Here is an 11,850-nt window from a genome sequence, read left to right on the forward strand (position 1 = left end):
CGGGGAGCGCTGAAGAGAGAGACTGTGCGTGTGCGGTTTCCTTTTGATCAGAAAAGATGTTTTGAAAGGGTAAAGAAAGAGAAAATAAAATAAAATTGTCCAGGCAAGAGATAAAAAAAAATGATATCGCTGGAAATAGTATATGCTTGCTGCCAAAAGAGAGCGAGTCGGAGTAGCACTGGTAATTTGCACACGCTGTTGCTTTTCCTTTTTCCTTTTACTCCCCTTTCTCTTCCGCTCCCTCTCTCTCTCTCTTCTCTCTCTTCTCTCTCTTCCCTTATGTTTGTTTTTCCTCGCCTACGCACGGTCCAGCGACGTCTCTTCTCCAGTCTACAAGTATGTATTCTAACGCTTGTGTGAAAGTAAGCCGATCATGCTGATCCCTGTATTCTCCTTTTTCCGTGCCAAGCCGGAAGCAGCCGTTGCCCAACAATATCGTCCGTCGGAAGCTCCATATTTAACCGACACGTTCGGCCGACAGCACAACTATCTGCGGATCTCTCTGACGGAGAGGTGTAACCTACGATGTATGTGCTTCCTATCCTTAATGCACCGACACCAGAAAAGTGGGGGCTGCTAAGACCAATGTCTCTCTCAAATGAAGGTACATACTGTATGCCTGAGGAAGGTGTCCCGTTGACCCCGCACGACAAACTCTTGACGACGGACGAAATCTTGTCCTTGGCACGACTGTTTGTTTCGCAAGGCGTAACCAAAATCCGCTTAACAGGAGGCGAGCCCACGGTGCGGCCAGACCTGATAGATATCATCAGCGGCCTGAATGAACTCAAAGCGGAAGGCCTGCAAAGCATCGGCATCACCACCAACGGGATCGCTTTAAAACGGAAACTGCAAGCTCTGCACACAGCAGGATTGGACTCGCTGAACATCAGCTTGGATACGTTGGACCGGCACATGTTTGAGATCATGACACGGAGGCGAGGTGGGTCCTGTAGTTAAAAAGGAGATTCAGATAGAGATCTCAGCCCCATATCTCATCACTTTGTTATCTCTCTTATGTCAGGGTTTGATAACGTGCTGGCTTCGATCCGACAGGCAACGGACCTGGGCTTTAATTCCGTCAAGATTAACAGCGTTGTGATGCGCGGGACCAATGATGATCAGGTCTTGAACTTTGTCGCCTTTACCCAAGACAGCCCTGTCACTGTTCGCTTCATTGAATACATGCCGTTTGATGGTACGCAGGACAATCATCTCTAAATAATGAGGGAAAAAAGGAGACGATAATATGTAACCCATGGCACTGCTCCTCTCTTTTTGTAGGCAACCGGTGGAATAAGGATAAACTGGTTCCGTACCGAGAACTTGTGGATCGCATCGAAACACGATTCGGGCGTTTGACAAAACTCGTTGATGATCCAAACGATACTACCAAAGTAAAACGCACCTTTTCCTTTGTATTTTTATCGAGAACGTAGAATGGCTGTATGGAAAACTGAGGGCTGACATCCTTCGTTAAACGTTAGGCATACAAAGTACCTGGATATCAAGGAAAGATTGGCTTTATCTCATCCATGACCAATCATTTTTGCGGAACCTGCAACCGACTTCGGATCACGGCAGACGGCAGTATCAAAGTGTGTCTGTTTGGATCGACCGAGGTTTCTTTACGGGATATGCTGCGGCAAGGCTATAGCGAAGGCGAGCTGCTCCACTACATTGGTGCAGCTGTGCGCAAGAAGAAGAAACAGCATGCAGGTATGTCTGAACTTGCCTCAAGGAAAAACAGGCCGATGATCTTGATCGGTGGATAGAATTCATTTTGTAAATATAAAACTGCTGCCTACTGCTATTACTACTGCTACCACCACCACCACCACGACTATTACTACGACTACCGTGGACTTTGTAATAAACTTCTCTTTCTTCCCTCGCTTCCTTTTTTTTTACACTAAAAACAACATGCTTCTCCATTCGAGATTTCAGTCCATTTTACTACGTCGCAATTATACCACAAAATTAACACATACGGATCCTACTACGGGCGAAGCCAAAATGGTCTCTGTGGCAGACAAAAACATTACACGACGCGAAGCACGCGCAATTGGACACATTCTGTTGCCAACCGAAACGTATCAGCTTTTGGAAAAGAACGAGCTACATACTGCCAAGGGCAACGTACTGGGTGTAGCGCAAATTGCCGGGATACAAGCTGCCAAGTCCACCAGCCAACTGATACCACTATGCCATCCCCTATTACTGGACAAGATTGATGTCCAACTGCGCCTCGCTCACGATAGAGTTGAATGTGAATCCATTGTTCGGTGTCAAGGCAAAACGGGCGTTGAAATGGAGGCGTTGACGGCGACAAGTGTGGCGTTGCTTACAGTCTACGACATGTGTAAAGCTTCTTCCAAAAAAATGGTCATTGAGGGCATCCGTGTCGTGGAAAAATCTGGAGGCAAAAGCGGATCGTGGCAGTGGCAGCAGTAGTGACAATACTAGAAGCGTGATGACAGATGGTAGCAATAAACAACAAGTAACAAAACCCAACAGTTTTTTTGAACAGAATTTTTTATTTGCATAAAAAGAGTATGTTTACTCTTCGTCAGACTCGGCGGCAGCCTTCTTCTTCTCGTCACCAGTGGCACGAGCTGTAAAAATGATAATAAAAGGGCACATTTTAATATTCTGTACAAAATCGGCACTCCTTGTCTCTCTTTTCGCGCAATAGACATGTTGAATAAAAACTTACTGTAGATGACCTGAGCGTTGTGGCGCAAGACGGGCTTGATGAGACCCTGGGCCTCGAGCTCACGGATAGCAACACGAGCGAGCGAACCGTTCAAGCGAAGACGATCGACCAACACAGATTGGGAGATGAGCTTGTAGGTAGGGACTTCCTTGAAGAGACGTTCGTAGGTAGGCTTGTCGAGGACAACCATGTTGTTAGCCTTGTCCTTGACCTTCTTGGCGGACCACTTCTATTAATGTGCCCAAACATCAAGTCCACGTTAGTAACGCATTTTCCACTTGGTTGATTATATATACCACTTTTACTTGCCTTCTTAGCCTTCTTGCCTCCGGAGGAGGAGGAGGGTACTTGATCTTTCTTGCCCTAAAGACAGCGTAAAAGTTCGTGCATCAGTACATGTCGACAGAGCATTTTAATTATCGATAATGTATAAATTACTAGGAGACGATGGAAACTGAGAGGTGAGAGAAAGGGCTGCATCCACAAAACATATCGTTTCATCCATCCGTCCAATCTGTTCATCCATCTGTTGCGTTATCGTGGTTGTTGACTATGCTTCTCTCTCTCGCTCTCTCTTATCCTTCATCGTCCTAGCATTATGTATAATAACTCACCATTTTGAGAGAGGATTCAATTCACAATAGACTCGAGCGTCCCCCTTAACGGCCCAAATCCGATCGCCGCTTAAAATATAGGGCACGTTACCATAAAAAGTCATCAGTGTCAGCAGAGATGGTGGTCCATGGTTGCAGAAGGATGTTCACGCCACAGCTTATCAAGATAAAATACAAAATTACTATAACGTTATCGCTAGATTATATGCACATAGATACATAAAGCATGTATAGAATTGTATACTCATTATAGAGCTTCGGTATAGGTATGAATGCGTGTAATCGCTGACGTTTAATTCCGTTATATGATACATTCTTGTGGAAACATGTTAGCTTATTAACAAATGGATGTATTCGTCAGCCTGTCACTTCATTTTTGAGATTATGTTGCAATCTTCTCTTCAATGACATTGAGCATTTCTCTATCACTGCTTACAATCAAAATCCGTGAATATCTATATGCACTTATTAATACGACACTTGAGCAAAAATGCCATTGTCGGTTTTCCGATGGCTATGGAGCAAAGATATCAATTTCACACGCAACAAGCTGGACCAAAAAATAGAAAATCAATGCTTAGACAATTTTTACACAAGCAAGTTAGTTAGTTGATGAACAGATTATGTCTTGTCTGAAATCGTTTACGCGTGTGAGATTTTAACGTCTCAGCGAATATCAGCACACCCGTTCTAGAAAGCTTCCAGTTCGACATCTGTGCATCTTCTGTTCCAATTTTACATATGGGTAAAGTCTTTAGCATTGAATTATCAAGCTACAAGAAGACCGAAAGTTCAAGTATTGACGAGGATGGTAACAATAAATTGTCATCATCACCAGGTAACACTCTCACTGGTACTTTTGCCCAGCAGTAGTGGTTATGGTTCGTTGTCGTCAAATCCTACTACCTCACCATTTACACAGCGCCCGCTACTGTTAATAACGGTACATCTGCTCGCCACAAGATAAACGATCCTAGTGAAGAACCCGGAGTTGCAAGTATGGGATCAATCACGCAACGTTGGGACAAGGCAGCAGCTTCACCCGTCTCCGACCAAAACACAGACGAATTCATTAAGGCTAGGCCAGCCAAAAAGAAAAAGAAATCGACAAATCAAGGAAGGACAACAACAGAATCGCAAAACGTAAAAAATATTGCTTCGACAATCAGTGGCGTCTATAGCAAATTTAATGGTTGCAGCGGAAGTTGCTTCTCAAGTAATATTGAAGGTGGAAAAGACGATTACGGTACCCCACCAAACAAAATCAGTACTGCCATTAAGTAAAATAAAGCAACACCAAACAGTTCAGGAGCAAAAAGCAGTAAAGAAGTTTTAAATGCACGGAACAACAATAGCACCAGGCGGCTTTTCGTTGAAATCGGAATTTGTCCAGCTCCTCATCTGTTGCTAGCAGTGGAACTTTCCACCGACCAACACTAGCAAACAAGGTGGTTACCGGTATTAGTGAACTCGATACATTGTGTCAGATAAACTGTCTTTCTCTTATCTTTGGATGATTGTTGCTGGCAACAATTGACATCGCTAAACTACCTGTTATTTATGCTATTAAAATCACTATAGGCATTTTCTTTTGCGGCGCGTATGGGGACGCTTATACCAGGCAAATATCTGCAATAATTCCACGATGATTGTTCATTGGATGTATGGCTCGCGCCATTGGGGGTCCCTAATAGCGACAATGCCCCTTCCAACGTTGAATCCAGGCAACTACGCCCCCCAAAACGCCACAGCTGTGGTGTTCACGGATCCGAAAAGTCTGCTGATAACAGTGTCGAATTTTTTCTAATCCATGATGGTTGGATCCTTGGCTCACAAGGTCAACAGTGGCCCAAAGTTTTGAACCAGGTATTTAAAATATTCAAGCGCCGTGGATGGTTTGAAATCTATGGTCAAAGTATGATATTGTCTCCAAATGGTTTTTCAAAAATAGACCGTCCTGTTACATCCAGAGGACCTAGTTTCGACCAGTTGGAACAATGGACGGTCGTACTTCAAAGAATATTTGGCACTGATACAGAAAATGCAGGGTACGTATATAATCGAAGGATTGAAAGCAGCAGGATTCACGAATGTTTCACCTAAAATGGTAGAGTTACCTGTAGGTAAATGGGTCTATAATAGCTTAAGTGTTCGTTCTTTTACTTAGCATTTCGGGGATTCGGATATTATATGAAAGACCTGAGACCACGACGATCCTCGATCCGAACTACTGGTCTCAAGTATGCCAACCATATCAGTGATATGATAACAAGTTAAAACATACATTGAGTAACGCATTGAGGATTGCGAAACTGATAGAGCACATACTACATGGTATTTGCTTAGCGCTCAAAAGCCTTTATAGTAAACCATCCGTAAATATGACGCCATCGATCTGTTATGCTAGAGAAAGCAAAAGCATTTGTAAATACAACTTTACCCACAACAGTTTTTTTTAAAAAAGATCCCATTTCATTACTATCAGAAAATCTAGTTTTGTTTTTACGGCTCCGAGTACACACAATGGTAAGAGTTGTTTAGTAGCGTCAAGACTGATTTATTACATCATTCCGTAAATTAACAAAAAAAAGCTCCTCTTCAATACTATCTGCTTCCGGAGTAAAAAGCGCGATAAGCTTTGAGAGAGAGACAGAGAGGAAAGTTCACGAATAATCGTCATCGCCTAAAATAAGAAAGAAGTTTCGCATAAGTGGTTTTAAAACTACTGAACCTTTCGGAGAGGGCTTGTTCTTCTGAAAGGATCTTTGGCATATGCGTGTACATTGATCGATATGTACGATTATGACGGGGACATTGCCAAAAGCAAAAATCAGCAATATCTTAATGACCTGTCCTTTCCGCAAAAGACAAGTATTCCCTAACCGATCCCACCCCGACCCTTGAGTCTGTGAGGAAATGCGTGCTACAGATTGTTCGCGATGAACTTACTTTTAGGGGAGGGGCTCGAACGTTCTTGTTTGGCACAAGGGGGGACGAGAAAAGAAAACATGATCGTCATTATTACCACCACTACATCTGCCGCGTCCCACGTTTTCTCACATCAGAGTTACTAAATTCAGCGTATATTACGTATGAAAAATGTGCTGATGCTAAAGTCGAACTTTTATAGTAATCACTTTCTCTCTCTTTATCAATTGGTTTTTGCATTGTTGTTTACAAAAATTCACTAGCAGTAGTAAGCAGTAGGTAGACTTGAAACCATAATGATACTGACGCACTCAATGAATTCTAGCTATTAGTAAGCTCTCTGACGTATATTTTCCAAGTTAAGATATGACATCTGCCTCAGACTATCAGGCTGTCCAGTGTGTCGCGTATTATGTACACTGAACTTCTGAAAATGATGTCATAGCGGATATAATAAGGTAGGCAAGGTTTTTGCTATTAGACCCATGATAGATCAAAGAACACAGGAAGTATTATTAAGTTAGGCAAATCAAGAGGAGGAATGCTTTATCAGTATTACATTCAGCACGTAATAATACGAGAATAACTGGCCAAATGGAATGTTGATACATGATAAAAGCTGTGCTCGTCTCTATACATGTTGGTGTGAGCTATATCAGACAGTAGCATCAAGTTCTTTTTCACCAGTTGAAATCTTTATTCGCGACTGCTACTAATGGCTTACCAAACTGGTCCTTTCAAAAAACTTGGAATGATCGTTGGTACTGATGCTAGACGAACTTAAAAAAAAAAGATAAAGTACTGTCAGCAAGCATATAAAAATCATCAAGAAGAGCGGGCGGCCACTCGATTATTGATCTGTATGCTTAACTTTTCTTTTCATTGGTCTCTCTCAATTGCATTTGCCAACAAGCGAAAGCATGGGGCTTCTTTCTTCTCGCAAGCATACTGCCGTCAACATGTACATCAATACAGTACGTCAGACTTGATTTCTCTCACATGAAAGATCCAGCTGGCAGTAACTGCTCAGTAACAACAATAAAAATGAAAGGTTTTTTCCGCAAAGCTAACCCTTTAAAGATCCTGCATATTACTACTATAAATGTGTTTGACTAGCTAATCTGATGATGATCCAATGCACCTTGGCGTCTATCTCTTGACGATATGTCATGCAAACAGAAAAAGAATACGTAATTATGATGTGTATGATTAACTCTCTCGTGTATTGCTATTGAACAGGCTTTTGGCACACTATTATCATCCGATTGTCGATCTCTTTTTTCTATCAAGTACATAAATGTAGAATGATGGAGCAGAGCTGCATTAGTTGCTCGTATATCCATGTGCAAAAAATTTCCTGATGAACCTTTAAAGGTGTGTCTCCTTACTCGTGTAAAAATGAAGAATACGCGTATCCTCATTAGCAACATACATTAGCAGTAAGTAACAATGACTGGAGTACTTTTGGCGAGAGCGAAAGGTGGGTATAAAGACCAACCGCTGCTCTATATCAGCATGTAATGTTAAATGAAGCAAAACTCATCAAATTTGTTTGCTTTCTATGGTTAGTTAATTATTTATACAATGTGTCGTTTAAATGATATATTAGTAAACTTATGATATACGGTAGTATGAAACTTGTTGTTATGTTGTATTTATGAGACATCTTCATCATTACCATCGTCATCTAATAAGTTTGATATATTCTCCGTTAGTAAAGACTTTTACTAACTTAACTATGACAGATAGAGAAAGTAAAATAAATACTCTCAGAGGACCATGACGATGTACAACATAATATCTATGATGAGATCCACAATCTGCTTGTGCTTCCTTTTCATTATGTAGGCACTACAACAACAACACCGGTGCTAGACTACTGTATATCGATTAAATACATGACAATGGCGACCACTAAGGAATGACTTTGCCGGTCAGTAATTGGCGTTCTCCCCTCCTTTTTTTTCAAAATGGAAACTAATATAACTTTCCGTGTGCGTGGGACATGTCGGACACTTGACCCGAGCCAACTTTGGTATCAACTAGTCCTTCCAGTCGTTGACTGAAAAGATTGTTTTGCAAACTATATTCATATACCACCATGGTTGTTGCTAGCAATACTACCTAGAGTATGATACAAAGTACATACTATTTGCTGAAGGATCCTTTGACTGCAATACTGTGTGTGGACTTTTTTTTTCTACCAGGAAACTTGACCCCAACCCCTTCATATATACCATCACTGTAGTTCATGTAAAAGGCAGCGAGAGGGGGGACTCCTTGCTACAGTGCCAAGCTCTCTTATTGTTTCATTTGAAGATATAGATATATTGCTACTAAGATGGCTCATCATTTTTTCAGTTGCATGCATGATACTTGTAAAGTAGATTGAACTAACATTTTGTCGTTCTGTGCATTGTTAAATCATCTTTCCTATTATTTCTTGTTACTTTGCGCCCATGACGACTATACTGATACAGAGATGCTGTGTTGCGTTGTGTAAGCGTGCGTGTTTGTAAGTATACTTAATATGGTAAAAGTGCGAAAGGTATTAGTATATTAAGTTTTAGTGGAAGGATTATGACTGTACTGTTGTTGTTGTTTAGCACCTCCTTTTTTTTCGTTAGCCGCGTAATACTGTAGTTGCTGCAGTAAACAGTCTTGATATCGAAAGATCACCGTGCACATGATGATGGTAGTACTGTTTACATTTTCTCTTTTTTTCTGGGTTACTCGTACCCAACCCCTGGTACAACAACGCCAATCTAGAAGACATGGACGAACTGATCACAAAACACTTAAATGACAATGGAGTCCGGTGGACGGGAATATTATCAGTTAAGATTACATTTACTTTTTATGGATCAAAGAACAATATCAGCACATGAGTTCGACGCATTTTCCTTCCCTCGTATTGAGTCAACAAGACGACCATCATAAATGGGAAAAAGAGAAGCCAGCTTATTAATCGTTGTTGTGTGGGCGCTTGTTGTGACATACGCTGCGCTAAACTATCTTTTAATTCTACCGTTATTGTTTATGGTTGCTATCTTTGTCGACGGCGTTTCTCTCTCTCTCTTTGCGTTTATCGATTAAACGATTAAAATTTACGATCTATTACTGAAAAGAGGGTACAATGCCATCTTTATTTTCGGGAAAGCGATAACAAACAAATGACAACCGCTATTGACTCCTGGTTGTATACCCAGGATGCGATATGCAACGAGTGAACAAGACTGTAAAGTTCTTATTGGCTGGGCGCTCGCTCGTACACGTCGACAAAGTACAGTATCCAAACGAACGGTATATGCAATGAGTATTTTAGGCCGCAATGCTCGTTTGCTATATGCGCATCACAAGGAAAATCATAAAGTATCCCACACTAATCACCATACCCCGGGTCCCCACAGCGCGCCCTCCCAAACGCCCTACCCCCACGCACCAGACACGCACTTTTTTAATACGTAGTGTAGCATTTATCCGATAGAAATGATCGAAGCCGATTGCTTGGCCAACATGACAACCATGCATGGTCCACATAAAATTGAAACAGGTAGAAAAAAACGAGCTGTGATAAGAGACGAGCGCCGCTTAGATTTCAAGAAGAGCTACTAAAAGTTATTCCAACGCTTTTTTCCCTGCGTGGTCTCCGCGGCGCGCAGATCGTCATTAGATCCACAGCGGCAAATCCCTTTACTGAACCATCAAAAGAGAAGATTTCATATAGTTCCTGTTTGCTAAGCTCTTGAGCGTACGCTATGCCGACGATGGTGATGATCTTCTTGTTTCATCGTCACTAGCAACAGTTCTGGATCCAAGCACTAGAAATATTGTTGTTGTTTGAACACGGCAAAGAAAGGTCTCGAACAATAAGTGCTGTGGCTCACCAGACCGTACTATTCCTTGTTAGGATAAAAAAAAGATCTACGTAAAAAAAAAAAAAAAAAGACAGAGAGTGTGCAGAATGGCAGAAAAAAAAAAAGTAAAGTTTGACGTTGCATGGCTAAACTATCTTGTTTTGCTGCTCATATGGGTTCCACAAAGAAAATTCCAAAGGCAACGTTGGGTTGTATAAATTAATTACAATAGCAGACCACAAGAACAGCAAGGGAAGGAAATGGAAGTTTCTCCTATTGGTGCATGGTGTGTGGGCACTAACACTGTAATAGGGTGGCCACTAGAAGAGACAGAGCGGGAATGAACACACATATGGATGGGTAAACAACAACTTCATCCGCGTTGCCATGGGGAACAGGAGGGTGTCGCGGGTGGGTGTGAGAATGTTTGGATGGATTTAGAGAAGGGCAATGGGGGGCACGGACTCACTACAGGTTGCTGCGAAACAACAAAGGCTATTTCCATCTCCATGGCTTTTGATTGGCTAGACTTCTGAAGGGGGAGAGAGTCTATGGGCGGGTGGATCTTCCTTGAGTTATGGTAACTCGTTTAGGCATAGCACTAATACACAACAATTGATATGGTACGATAATTAGTTTTCCTCTAAATGTGAAGCGTCACACATGTTATCTTTCTGTGAAATCGTAGAAAGAGAGAGATTGTAAAGGAGGATGGTAGATAGGCTGTCTCAAGTACGAAAGACGTTCTAATAGCAAGCTTGACGATATAATGTGGGTGGGCGAGTGTCAAAATCAGTAGAAAATGACGTCATCGTTCCCTTGTCATACGCGAAGATTGACGCCAGCAGTACTGCGACATAAAACAATTTGTATAGTGGCTGCCATTGCCTATTGGTTAGTAACAATGATCTGAACAACAACAATAATAATAATCTTTGATCACATATAGGATATTGTTATTCGTTTTTGTAGCATACAGCTGTTGTATAGCGGCGAATATGCAGGGATTGTTCCTTCATTATCGAAAGTAGGAGACACAACGGCACATTGTACGACAAAAACGACGGCAGTTTGGACAACAATGTGACAAAGAGATTAGGGGCCCGATTATCGGTTTGAGGAGGATCCCGGATATGTGCGACTTTACAATACATAGCAAACAGCATAAAAAAGGAACTGTGCACCGGAACCGAATCAACTCCACAGAAGAAGAAAAACACAACAACAACAACAACAGAGCGTACTTTCTCGGCGCACATGCATAAAGGGAAAGAATCCCACTCATGTACTGTCCACCTGCAACCACATTTAGATGTGTCCCCCACCCACCCCCCCTCTCTTTCTCCAAACTAAAAACCGCTTAGTCTTTTCCCTTTCAGCTTCGAGTCGCATTTAGTGCTTGGTTCACATGCGATATATAAATTCAATCTCGATAAACAATACGGTGACCAGCAGCAAGAACCCACCGATTGCATTATTTCTGTTGCCATCCGAGAAGCAAGGGTTGGCTGGGGGAGGTATGAAGAAAAAGGACAGCAGATGTTTTCTTGGCAGCACACGTCTTTCTCGTTCACTTCCCGTTCAAGATAGCATGGGAGGAGGAGGCTAAGATTCAGACATCAAGAGAGGAAAAAAAAAAAACCAGGCACGCACTAGTGCTCAACAAATCACCGACACTTGATCGATCGCGATCCCGTCCAAATTAAGAAAAAGCCGACTTTTGCTGTTTTTAGCA

General features: G+C 41.9%; 4 protein-coding genes across 4 annotated transcripts; 3 read left to right on the top strand and 1 right to left on the bottom strand.

Moving 5' to 3' along the window:
• Positions 1-185: 185 nt before the first annotated feature.
• BDB00DRAFT_927661 (uncharacterized protein) lies at positions 186-1,775 on the top strand (the record flags this gene model as incomplete). The annotated part of the gene is made up of 6 exons (XM_053128889.1): positions 186-336; positions 410-527; positions 605-943; positions 1,025-1,198; positions 1,285-1,397; positions 1,488-1,775. The coding sequence occupies exons 1-6, from the start codon at positions 280-282 to the stop codon at positions 1,773-1,775; spliced, it is 1,089 nt and encodes a 362-aa protein (XP_052981484.1). The 5' UTR covers positions 186-279.
• A 241-nt stretch (positions 1,776-2,016) lies between these two features.
• BDB00DRAFT_760599 (molybdenum cofactor biosynthesis protein C) lies at positions 2,017-2,454 on the top strand (the record flags this gene model as incomplete). The annotated part of the gene is made up of 1 exon (XM_053119223.1): positions 2,017-2,454. The coding sequence occupies one exon, from the start codon at positions 2,017-2,019 to the stop codon at positions 2,452-2,454; it is 438 nt and encodes a 145-aa protein (XP_052981485.1).
• Positions 2,455-2,592: 138 nt separating this feature from the next.
• Positions 2,593-2,945, bottom strand: BDB00DRAFT_738146 (S25 ribosomal protein; the record flags this gene model as incomplete). The annotated part of the gene is made up of 2 exons (XM_053118420.1): positions 2,593-2,615; positions 2,717-2,945. Coding segments are annotated over 2 exons (252 nt in total), but the record flags the coding sequence as incomplete, so codon positions are not given.
• Positions 2,946-4,071: 1,126 nt separating this feature from the next.
• BDB00DRAFT_870669 (uncharacterized protein) lies at positions 4,072-5,607 on the top strand (the record flags this gene model as incomplete). The annotated part of the gene is made up of 7 exons (XM_053126735.1): positions 4,072-4,168; positions 4,253-4,610; positions 4,724-4,812; positions 4,912-4,930; positions 5,025-5,196; positions 5,282-5,453; positions 5,528-5,607. 7 exons carry the CDS (start codon positions 4,072-4,074, stop codon positions 5,605-5,607), a joined length of 987 nt encoding a protein of 328 aa, XP_052981487.1.
• Between the last annotated feature and the right edge of the window lie 6,243 nt (positions 5,608-11,850).

Source organism: Zychaea mexicana (assembly GCF_025766255.1).
Source record: "Zychaea mexicana strain RSA 1403 chromosome Unknown BDB00scaffold_22, whole genome shotgun sequence".
Classification (NCBI taxonomy): Eukaryota; Fungi; Mucoromycota; class Mucoromycetes; order Mucorales; family Lichtheimiaceae; genus Zychaea; species Zychaea mexicana.